Genomic DNA, 11942 nt, shown 5'->3' with positions numbered 1-11942 from the left:
TGAGATGTTAATGGTCGTGGTGCGCCAGGCACATGCTTGCACAAGGGTCTGCGGTTATTTGCATAATTTTTTAAGACCTGTAAGTTGTGGGTTTGGATGATTTTTGTTGTATACCACAAACCCCAGCTGCTATGAGCTTCTGATGTCCTATTCAAAATAAAAAGCAGCCCCTAGTACTTGCAGGCAGGGTTAGTTTTTCCCTGGTCCTTGAGCTGTGTTGTTTCAATCAGTTTGGCACGTTAACTAGTACTTGTTTTATGCTTCACCGATTGCAGGCTCCACATACTGATAGTTATTTTGTGAGATGGCTGTTAAGAGTGGTGATGCCCATTCTGCTCAAGTCGCTCTGGTCGTAGCAAAGAAACACGAATGAACTGCTGCCGTTCAGGAGAGAAGGACACGCTTTAGAGCTTTCTGGTTACATGGCAGCTAGATGGTCACTTCTCTTTAATGCGAAATAAACATTGTCATGGCAGGGGTGCATTCTGTGCATCTGCCCAAAGCCCCAATCAAACAAAAACCCCATTTACTTGATTCAACTTTCCTACTCAGCCTTTGCTGAAGCCCCTGATCTGAAATCTTTTTTAATAAGACCAGCGAGCATTCCCCAAAGGAGCTTACATCTGCTAGGAATCATCTCTACTTTTACCTCTCTTAGAGAAATTGAAGAAAGGACCATAATACTTCTCGCTATATTAGGGAACGAAAGAAATTACACTGATAATGGAACAGTTGTTGATGGAGATGTTTGAAAATTCCAGTAAGAGAAACTTCAAGGCATCCAGGTACTTACTGACCCTGAAAGGTAGCCCTGCCAAAATCCCTCCAAAACTCAAACTCACTCCCAGAGTCAGCTTTTGCCTCACGTTCACAGTGGGAATTTATCCCTGCATTGGTTTCCGTTCTCTGCTCAGCATTCACTCTGAGCACAGCTAAAGTTAAGTCCTTTAGGAGACACCGGCGTGGCTGGAAGAGCTTTGGCCGAATCGGTCCATCTGCACCAAAGCCGAGAACGGGACGGGATTGAGCCGCGACGCCTCTCCTTGTGCAGAGAAGGGAGCTGCTGAGGTCGACAGACGTCGGCTGAACACCTTCACGTGGATATAGTGCAACTTCTGCGCCGTTAAAAAGCTGTGGAAAAGTAGCCAGCTGCTTGGTACCGGAGTGTGGGTGAACTGGCAGCTACAGCCCAGCTTACACTCGTGGCTCAAGCGACAGCGGGAGTAAAAGCCGTTGTGTTGCCCACACGTTTGGGCACCTGCAACATTTCCATGCTTTGTGCAAGATAAAGTGTCAAGGCGTGACAAACTATGTAGCTGTGCGTTCCTCGTATTTCATATACAAAAAAAAGGGCTCAAGGCTGAAAGCAAGAAGGCACAAACTCGGGAAATAACATCGCTGAGGAGTTTACACAAAAGTACTATGTCATTTATTAGGCATTACTTAGCACTTACTTCACATTTTGCCCCCAAATTTCCCAAGCAACATATATTTCCCCACTTCCTTTCCCTTCCTCCCCTTCTTTTGGATCAAGCTGCCTGTGCTCTATAGATACAGTTGCCGAACAATATAACGTGAACACAGATAAATACAACGCACACAGCAAAAAAAAATGTATTATAGCATTCCAATAGCCAAATAACGTGGTTAGCCTCAAGCTACGGCAGTGCCTACGTGCTATAGGGGACCGGTTCAAGAAGAGCAAGCGGAGCCACTGTAGGGGAACGCACCAACAGGGTCAGGCAGAGCAAGGGACCGAGGGGGAGGCTCTCAGGCTGTCGGGCACGGGGATCCACTCTGTGAGGAGACCATTTCTTCAGCCCGTATCGGTTCTGCGGCAGGTCCTTGGAACACCTTTACATTTGTTCATTGTGCATACATAACAAGTCAACCCCCCCCGCCCCCGTTTCTCCCATCAGGCTATGTTTTACTTTATATATAATTTTTTTTAACTTTTAGCTTTTGATTTTTTTTTCTTACAACTGTTAAAAAAGTTTCATGGTAAAAATAACTCACTATATGATACATATACCCAAAGTGGTGCGATACTTTATATAATAAAAGATGAAAATAGTCACTTTCCATAATAAAAATAAGTTCTATTTTTTGTTTATTTTACAATATACTTAATAATTCTTTTCTTCTTCTTCACTCTGAAAGTAAATAGGTCCCGTTTTTGATAGCGCTTCTGAGTCGATTAAAGTGGCGAGAGACTGGAGAATGGCTTATAAGCATTTTGAGCAGCCGCATTCCACGTGTCTCTCCAGTTCTTCCGAGAAGGTGGAGCCATCCACGCACTGGAAGAAATATTTCCGCCTCTTGCTCCGGAGAGGGACACAGCACTGCCCGTTGCCGCAGCTGCCGCGGCATTCCAGCCGGGGGACTTTGGATGCTGTGGCACACGACGTGTAGCCCTGCTGCTTACGGACCACTTCTCGAATTATCTCTCCTTGGCAGAGATTCTCTGGAAAAATAACAGAGATGTAAAGGCGAGGAGCAAAGAAAAAACACACAAAATCAAACCAACCCAACCCCAACTTTAAGTGTTTTGCCAGGTATTCCCCAAGCATCAGCCAACAGCCCTGCACTTGTAGTGATATTCAAGGCAAACAGATGGCATGAGAAGGACCTTAATCTTGTACTGCTTTGGACCTGCCATCAAAACAGACCTTGTGTTACGCAAATGTGTAATATCCGGCACAAGGCAGAGGCCAGGCAGGCCTCCTGGCTTTGATCAGCAGTTCTGGAAGTGCTTTAATGAATGCTGAGTGTCGAATCCCACAAAATATGAACGAGTTTTACTATGCCTGCTCCTCAGGATCAAAGGTCAGCCTGCCCTGCATGACAGGAGCAATCTGGGGAACCTGAACACGTCTGCGCTGCTCTGCAGTCACTCGGCAGCAGGCAGATACGTTTGGGTGAGGCCGTCTGTGCGGGTAATTTGGAAAGTATGTGGGTCGTTCACAGGAAAGGCACAACCTAAATAAAAATAATACAAGCCAGCTCCTTCCTTCTGCACAGGAACAAAAACAAGGCAGAAGGGAGGAAGTTAGAACTCACCGAGTTTCCAGTGAGTCTTTTCAGGTCAGAGGAGAAGTGCTGGGCCCCTGCCCTAGCAGGAAAGTCCAGCACGGTCTGTGGAATTCCCCAAAAAACTTGCTCAGCTGCATCAGAGGGGGCAAGCTGAGGATCATCATCACTGCTTCAGATGAGCAGCACCTCCTGCCCTCCAGCTCCTGCTCATGGCATCTACAAAAGCTCTTGCTATATGGGATAAGCCCTCCTTGCCCAGCACTGCCGTTAACTGCTCACTGAGGGTAAACCTCACAACCACCTCATCTTTAAACATCCCACCAGAATCCTGGGAGTAACAAACTCAGAGGATTCAGGAGACAGAGAATAGAACTATTTACTACAGATGTCCCCCTTCCCATATGTTTGGATAGTAGCTAGCTGTCGTGTGGTTCTTTTCTTTCCCCTATATTGCTCTGCAGAGGCTGACTTAGTTTTACCTTCTGCTATTTGCCAGTTATCCTGAGATAGGAGTTGCGTGGAAGAAAGGTAAAAAAATAAGGTGTAAATCAGAAGCAGAGCAGAGCAGTGTCCTGAGCCCTGTGGTCAAACATACCTCTGTCACAATGTTCTCCACTATAGTTAGGGTCGCATTCGCAGTAGGGTTCCCCATGCTCGGAAATTTTACACTGCCCGTGGTTGCATTTCAAAATCCTGCAGGGATTTGAGGAATTGTTCTTCTTGTCACAGTACGTGCCTGTGTAGCCCTCCATGCACTTACAGGTGTAAGCGACATTGGCCACCACACACTTACCATGCAGACACCTGAAGAAAGAGAAGCATTTAGAGCTGACGCGCAAAGTTCCTTTTCCCAGGGGTGTTTAGTTTTGGCATTTCTGTCCATTTAATTCTAGGATACTAATCCAAGAACAGCAGTTCAGTGTCAAATACTCTGAAGAAACTGTGAGTTTTCAGTGAATACAGGGTAACATTCAGAGAATACATTTAAAATTTGCGTTCCTAAGTGCTCTTGTTGAAAAACATCAAGTTCCTCAGCGAGCACAGACCAACGCTTGGCGTCCACACAAGACAGCTCACGCTGACAGCAGCAGCACGTGGGACTGAGTGCCAACAACCGAGCTGCATGCCCGGGCTTCCTTAGCGGAATTACTCTACAAATAATATCAGGTGATGAAAACCAGCGCGATAAATGAAGGTGCTTGTGGAAATGCTATGCGCGGGCTCATTGACAGGCAGTCATAGTGAAAGGGCTCCCTGGCTCGTGTGGTTTGCAGTAAACTGTGGTATTTTTGAGGAATACCATGGGGAAGGGTGTTGATCCTGAACAGGTTCTCTGATACCATCCCCACTTCTGGGACGAGAATAGACTAGAAACAGGATGAGGCCAAGGAAAGAAACCAATACTGTTCAGTCAAGGAAAAACTGCTCAGGGCTCAGAAATCTTTGCTGTATCAGATTTTAATTGACATAACCCCATGCCTTTCTGTTTTTTTTTATTTTATTTTCTCTCTGGTACTTGAGAACTATTCCCACCTTATGTCGAATCCTTGTACATTTCATTTGAAAGCAGAAATAATAAAAGCAGTTCAGTCAGGTCAAAAGATGCAAAAGGGAGTCACGGTCTATGTAAAGGAGTATTTTCTGCCCCACTAACCAAAGTGCATAAATAGTAACTTGTCACCATCAACTGCCTGTTCTTTACAGTTGCATTTCCTCACTGAGATTAACCTGTGAGTGTTGGAGCAAACACTTGCCAGTGGAGCACTGAACTCCCTGGACTCAAACAGCTTGGATTTAAGGAGACAACTCAAAAAGACTGTGAAAGGTGGGACAGTACAAGAGCCATGATTGCATTATCCTCCTTGGAGTAGAAGAGAAACAATCCCTCATCATGTAAACATCTGGAACTCCCTTATTTTTCTTTGTCCAACCAAAACAGCTACATGTTGATGATGGAAATTCAAGGAAACATTTGGGTCTCTGGAGTGTTTCTTCACTTGGGTCTTCATACTGTTGGTCTGTAAACTGTCAGGTGCTTCTCAACACCTTCCAAGGCTCAGTATTTTGCAGAATTAGACCCAGAAGCAAATGGTACCTCAGCCAAGATAAATTTCTGTCCTTAAGAGAGCGATTAGTCACTGTGTCAATTTACCTGTCAAAAAAGTATGTGCTTGTGAAAAGCCCCTGCCACAGACAGCGCAACCAAAGCAGCTTCTAAACCCAAAGTACTTCCATCTGCTCATGAAACAGCACTGAGCTATGCAGACTGCTGCTCTGTGTTGGACTCTGTCCTGGTGTACTTGCCATAAGTAAGCTATTCAGCCGGTGTTTCTGACGGGAGATGTGGTTATGGAGCCTTTGAACTGTGAATGCTTCACACTCGTGCTCCCTTCACACGCGACTCCATGCTATCCTTTAAACTTGCACTTTAAAGGGCTTTTTCAGATTTTAATATTGCAGTCGGCTATTCGGGAAATTGAAAACTGCTCACACTGGAGTGCGTAATGGTCTTCAGGGAGTTTGTCTGAATACTGGGTCCCATGACCCTAAAATGTGTCCCTCCTGCTCACAGGTAGCTCTGCTCTGGCTAAGTGCAGGCACTCACCACCTCAGAGGCAAACCTTACCCATTAACAGGAGGGGTTGTATTATAGTGTGTAGGGTCACAGCTGAAAGTATGACCAGCAGTATTAACAGCTGAGCTCCTCTGGGACAAAGAGTGCATGTGGAGAGTGAGCAACATCAAAGCAAGAAGTGGAAACTGAGAGCTGCTATGGCTACTGCCTCGCAAGCGTCAGTAGTTTCACGTGGGGACCCAGCACCTCCAACACCAGTCAGATGTGGGTTTACAAGATGAAATGTGAAATATGCATTAGCTCTAAAGCTTCTGCCCTCCCATCAGCATTCCGTAAAGTTGGAGCTTACTTGTGGTTAAGGCAGGGATCTCCAACTTCCTGGTCACACAGGGGCCCTGTCCAGCCTGGGTGACACTCACAGATCACACTCGTCTTCTCTAGGGACCGGCAAATGCCATGCTTGCAGATGTTACAGGATTTGCAGCCAGGAAGGACTCCCAGTGACTGCTGTGGTAAATCCTTGAAATCCTGCAGCTCATTATTGATGCGGACATCATGAATACATCCATGAAAACCATTTGGTGTCTTATCTGCACCCTGGCGCAGTGAAGATAACCCAGTAGAGGTCGGGATCCCTTCAGATAAAAACAGAAAGGAAGGTTTACTCACAGCTACAATGATAGTACATAAATTATAATTGCTAACGTTTTTGTTGTCACAGCTCCTTATAATCTTTAAGGAATTAATTTGCACAGGACCTTTGTAAGGCAGCACAGTCTCATTCTGGAAATGGAAAGAAACAACAATAAAATCACTTGCCTAAGTTTATGTAAGAAACACACAACAAAAAAAAAACCCCACATCTTCTTTTGGCCGATGGCCATTTGTTCTTTTCCTTAGATGATATTCCTTCTGTCTATAATTTAATGGTAATTATCCTTCTGAAAGACTTAAGAATGTCTTCACTTGTCAGCAGGTAGTTCCCACCTCTGGGATACAGAAAGGTCGTTAGGCAGTGCAAGACCACAGTGCTAAGGACTGGTCAAACTAGCGCAGGAGAACTCTAGAGACAGCAGATGGCACTTCAGGAGGCCAGGCTGAGCCTTTCTGGCAACTACCCTCTGTCTTGTTCAAGTGCCTGGAAGAGTTCAAACGATCAGATGGGCGGCAGGTTCTCCTGGGTGCTGTGTTACGCCCTCCCCACTGGCATCCACCTGGGCTGTAGAGCTGCCTCAGCACAGGCAAGCGCTTCCATGTCCAGCCACTCTTCCGAGTTTTCTATCCATAAGTAACTCCACCATTAAAGATGGTCTTAAAACAAAACCAGCATCTTTTTTTAACCGTGCAGTTAGGAGGAAAGTTGCTAGACCAGGTCATGTAGTTGGAGAGACAGACGAAGCTGTGGGCACCTGAAGGCTCAGGTCTGTCTTGAAGCTTAGCCTAGGATAGGAACAGTTGCTCTGGGGTACTTTAATCACTAACTAAACAGTCTGCAGTGGAGGGGCAGCTGCTGTCCGTGGGAATGCTACATGCTGAGAGGCGGCACATGCAGAACAGTGAGGGTTTAAAATGGAACAAGAAAAATTTTAAAAGGCGATAAAAAAGTCTCCACTGAGCCCATGGCTTTGGGTATCCAAGAGTCCTTCATTTCAAGTCTTGAGTTTGTCCTGTGAATGCATTTTTGAAGGTACCTTTTGTGAATTAGTATTGATCCATAATGGTCACCCATTACAACTTTTCCATGTGATCACTTCCCAAGTTCCCTGTGTACAAATTGCTCTGGGGTTGGTATCTTTTATGCTGTGCTACAGGAAGAAATTGTGATGGCCTCACCAGCAGATTATCTTTGATGCAGAATGCTCAGTAATAGCCTGTGACATTCTTAACAGGAGCCAATTATAGAAGTTCAGCTCTATACAAAGCAGGGTTAGCCATTTTTCTTATTTACAAGGGCAATATTCAGGATTCTTTTAGAAAAGTGTTATTAAAGGTTATCACTTGCAAAAGATTTGGCCAGCACCAAGTGAAGTTTTAAGAGCTTCTACTATTGGCTTTGATGACCTCATTAGAAAAAGCCCAAAGACTTTCTGAGCCTCTTATTGTTCTGCTGACTTTTGTATTTAGAGTAGGCTGACTAAAAAAATTCAAGAACCCCGTGTCACCAAAAGGGAAAGATTTCAACATTCAGGACCGAATAGAGCTGGGGGTGGTTCTGGCAAAAACAAATCAACTGGGCAGACCACAGCCTTCATCTGTCTATCACATGCTGACACCTAATCAGTGGGATACTCATCATGTTGGGCAACTGTTCCCCCTCCAAATCAGGACTGAAGTTTAGTTAATTCTAACATATTTCTAATACTGAAGCTCTGGCTCCAGTTTCCAATGAGAAAACTATTAGCCAAGAAGTTCTTAGTCAGCTTGTGCTTTAATATAGTTTGGAGGTTTAAATATTTTTTTTTTCCAAAAAAACCCCTTTTAAACCTCTGTAAAATTTCCAGCAGAAATAGAGCTCATTTATGGCATATTTAAACCTACTGACTCCTGATTTGCTTCTTTTTGCCATAACTGTGATATTTCCATTGTATGGCCTCCGTGACATCCCGGGGCCAGCCAGTTCTGAAAGCTTTAGGAACGATGAAGCGATTGTTCTTGCCACGGCCATGTAACAACGAAACCGCCTGTGCTGAGGTTAATTCCCTGGGGCTGGTGTGCGGCGGGGGGCTCGTGGGCTCTGGGGTACAAAGCAGAATTGCAGAAATGTGGTTTCCAGGCTTTTTGTGCAGGGAAGCGACCTCTGGCAGAGAGGAAAGGCAGACTGCTGGTTTCCATCCACCCCTGAAATTTCTATCCGTAGGTCAGAAGAGGACGTGCTTCCGCGAAGATGTTAAAATCTCAAACAATATGGTGAACAAACAGAGCAACTCACTGTACCTCCAATGTAGAGGGGTGTGTTGAGGCTGACAGAAGACTGTTTCTGGAGCTTTCCAAGGCTCTTGGGAGTCCCCTTGTCCACCACCAGGTTCAGAGTCTGATTCAGCATCACGAGTTCCACGCTGTGAAACTGCCCATCATTCACAGTTTCCACACTAAAAAAAAAAAAAGAAAAAGAGAATTAGAAGAGGACATCCCACGTGTCCTGGTGTTCCACCCCGCAGGGCGCAGCTCCCATTCCACGCCCCTTTACCATCAACATTTCCTCTAACACGAGCCTCCAAGGTACAAATTTAAACGTTGCTGCCTGTGCAGGCAGAACCCCCCCACACTAACACCTGAGAGGACAGCTCATGAGGCCAGGAGCTACTTTAACAGTGCTTCCCGGGGTGGAAAAGCAAGGGTGTAGCTCCATGGTAATTGGCTTTGGTGGCAAAGTTACTTCAAATCCCCTGTTGTGTGCTCTCGGCCACAGCTTGCTGCCCCTCTGTCACACTGCTTGGAGCCACGTTGCAAGCCTGGATCACTGAAATGATGTTTTCTTGTATAGTTAGTTTAACTCTAATTATTTGACGGGGGTGGGAGGGACTGCAGTTTGGGGCAAGAGACAGTAGGAGTCTCCAAAACCAGCATTTCCTCACAGCAGCAGTATCCTGTAACTACATGCTGAGGCACAGGGACAGGCAGAGTTTCTGAAAGCCAGAGAAGGAAATTGAGGAGTTTTTGGCTTATAAATGACTGGGGTGCTTTGTTCAATACAATACAGTCCTACCCGAATACAAGGAAAACTGGCAAATTGCTACTCCTCTCTGAACAATGTTCAGGTGTAGACTGAAAATAAGAAAGCAGGAATTTTGGGGAGGCACAGGGTGCAGGCAGTGATCTGAACAGACAAGGTATTAAAGGCACCATGTATTTATTTCTAAGGTGTTTTTGACATTGATTTTTCAAATGCACAGGGCCTGCAGTGAGTGAGATAACTCAGCAGCTCTTTGCCAGTCCACACCACATACAACTGTCACTTTCAGTTTGGTCTCACAGAAATCAAAAGGTGCAATAATTCAATTTGCATCACACTATCAATTTTTTTTATTTATTTTCAGGGCAGTGTCAGCTCTCAACCTGTTGTGCTACACATTGAAGGTCTCTGAAACAACCTGATAGTTTCATGTACTCCTAAAAGGAGGGAGGGGGGCAAGGGTGGGCAAAGAGGCTTCCAAATTAGGCTTGTAGTTACAGACATGATGGGACTTTTCCACTGCTGCAGATGCAATTAAAAGGCACGGCTTCTGCTTCACGTGCATGCAAACATGAGTGCTTAATGAGAGTCTAATAGCAGTAGCGGTTACAGCCAAAATTAGACTGTAGGATATGTAAACTACCCACATGTGCAGTGTTGTCAACACATCTTAAGCTCAGCCCATGAGCACCCTTTTCTAAATTCCTCCCAGCAGGCTCATTAGCTGGGTGGTGGTTCTGCTCCGTGCGGATAAAGACAGAAAACATCAACTACAGGATCTAGGCACCCTGAGACACTGCATAGCCAACAGCTTGGATTGAGGATTGCTGCACAAGTGGTAAAGGCTGTATTAAAACGTAAAAGGTTAGTTTTGAGAATGGGTTCTTGCTCATTCAGATGGTCCATAAGCTCAAGCACCCTCTCAGTAAATCACAAAGTCACAGGTTAGATTCCTCAGAGGTGTTTACAAAGCTGCAGTATGGATATCTCCGAGCTATTTACGCTGATTTTCTTTACTATCAGTGGAGAGGAACAGGCACACTTAAGGAGTGACGCATCTCTAAGGATGGATCACCTTTTTGACCTGTCCATCTCTCAACCTAGATGACTTGCTGCCTGTCTTCAGCGTCCAGTCCTGTCTAATAAGGAGTTAAGGAAGTAGGACTTTACCTTCAGAAACAAATTACATGACTTGGAAATTACCAGAATTCAGTTGCCCCTGGAAAAACGTCGTATTTTTATAGTGTTTTATAGTTCTCTGCACCACAGAAGAGCTCCCAGGAAAGCTCTGCTGACCGAACCGCTCGCTCTTGGCCCTCAGCAAAGCCTCTGGGCTGCCCATCCCCAGGATGGCCAGAGAGCCCCAGGGAGCCAGGTCTCAGGAACCTGGAGCTGATGGTGTTGTCTGAAGTGTTTTTCAGAATGAAAAAAAGAAAAAAAAAGGCTTGACATTGTACAGAAATCCAGCTGGTCCAGTAGTAGTTGCTGAGGCCAGTGCAGCGCCTGCACCTCAGAAAAACAAGCCTGTCATCACCGTACCCGAGTCCGCTGTTTTGGGGCCCACACCTCTAGCAGGCTACTTTATGGATTGACAACTCCAGTAAGTTTGGAAACAGCTGGTCCAAACTTTCTGTTTAGATATTCTTGAGTTCTGCTAAGTATCTGCCACATTACAAGAACCAGCTGTGAAACAGCAACGCGCTGACTGGGTGATCCCTCCGCGCTCCCTGCATATCTAGCTGTTGTGTTGCAACGCTTAATTCATACGGGTAAAGTACGTAGACTTCCAGCTGAGAGGTGCGAGATAAATGGAAAATGCATATTTGCAATTGTTAGTCTGCACACAAGTGCCAGCGAAAGGAAGAAGTATAGCCAAAATGCGAGGGCTGAGCACTGAAGAGGTGGGATGGATGGCTGTACGGCAGGGAACCCTTCCCTGGTGGGATCACTGTCTGAAGATAATGCACAAAAGTCCATCGTTATCTGAAGAAGGGCAAGCTATGACTATTTGTCAGAGGACAACCTTATCACATCTGGCAGGGCTGACTCTTCCCTGGGCCAGGATTTCACAGGCATTAATCACCTCCTCCTCCGTAGCATAGGCTTTTTCCAGATTATCCGTCCACTAAATAGCAGGCAAACAAAAATCCACGTGTTTGGTGATGGAGGAGCCACCCTGCGTGGTGCTCACACCTTTCAGCATACCCAGGGCTGGTATTTTAGCTGCAAAGGGAGCAAGAGGTTCCTGTCTGTAGGTACATGTAAATGAGTATCACTCAGTTCTGATTCTTTGACTTTTTAACTTGGAATTAAAATAATCTGTGCCTGGACTTGAGAAACAAAGTAATTTACAGACATCACCCAAGACTGCAGTTTTGTAAAGCAGATAAAGTCAAGGCAGGCAATACACTTTGTTGGCTTTTTGAGAAGATGCAAACACATGATAGAAAAACTGAATGTGGCCAGCCAGGACGGCAGAAAATCCCCAGCCAGGAGACACTTGTGTTAAAGCACTTGCTGCTGCTGCTGAAAGGCGTGACGCTGCTTTTGTATTTGGAGAGAGACAGAGACAACACCGGGCGAGAAACCAGCGGCGAGAGAAATGCTGTGTGAACTCTGCTCAGAGCCTCTTCTGTAGCTGGGCCTTTAGGAGACTCAGCA

General features: G+C 45.6%; 1 protein-coding gene across 1 annotated transcript; it reads right to left on the bottom strand.

Moving 5' to 3' along the window:
* Nucleotides 1-1970: 1970 nt before the first annotated feature.
* On the bottom strand, nucleotides 1971-8697 carry LOC104272111 (slit homolog 3 protein-like; the record flags this gene model as incomplete). The annotated part of the gene is made up of 4 exons (XM_009867016.1): nucleotides 1971-2464; nucleotides 3629-3837; nucleotides 5958-6243; nucleotides 8543-8697. Coding segments are annotated over 4 exons (889 nt in total), but the record flags the coding sequence as incomplete, so codon positions are not given.
* Nucleotides 8698-11942: the final 3245 nt, after the last annotated feature.

The sequence above is a fragment of the Apaloderma vittatum genome, unplaced genomic scaffold (genome assembly GCF_000703405.1).
Source record: "Apaloderma vittatum isolate BGI_N311 unplaced genomic scaffold, ASM70340v1 scaffold6803, whole genome shotgun sequence".
Taxonomy (NCBI): domain Eukaryota; kingdom Metazoa; phylum Chordata; class Aves; order Trogoniformes; family Trogonidae; genus Apaloderma; species Apaloderma vittatum.
Note: the sequence above shows the minus strand (reverse complement) of the source record. Positions and strands in the feature narration are given on the sequence as shown.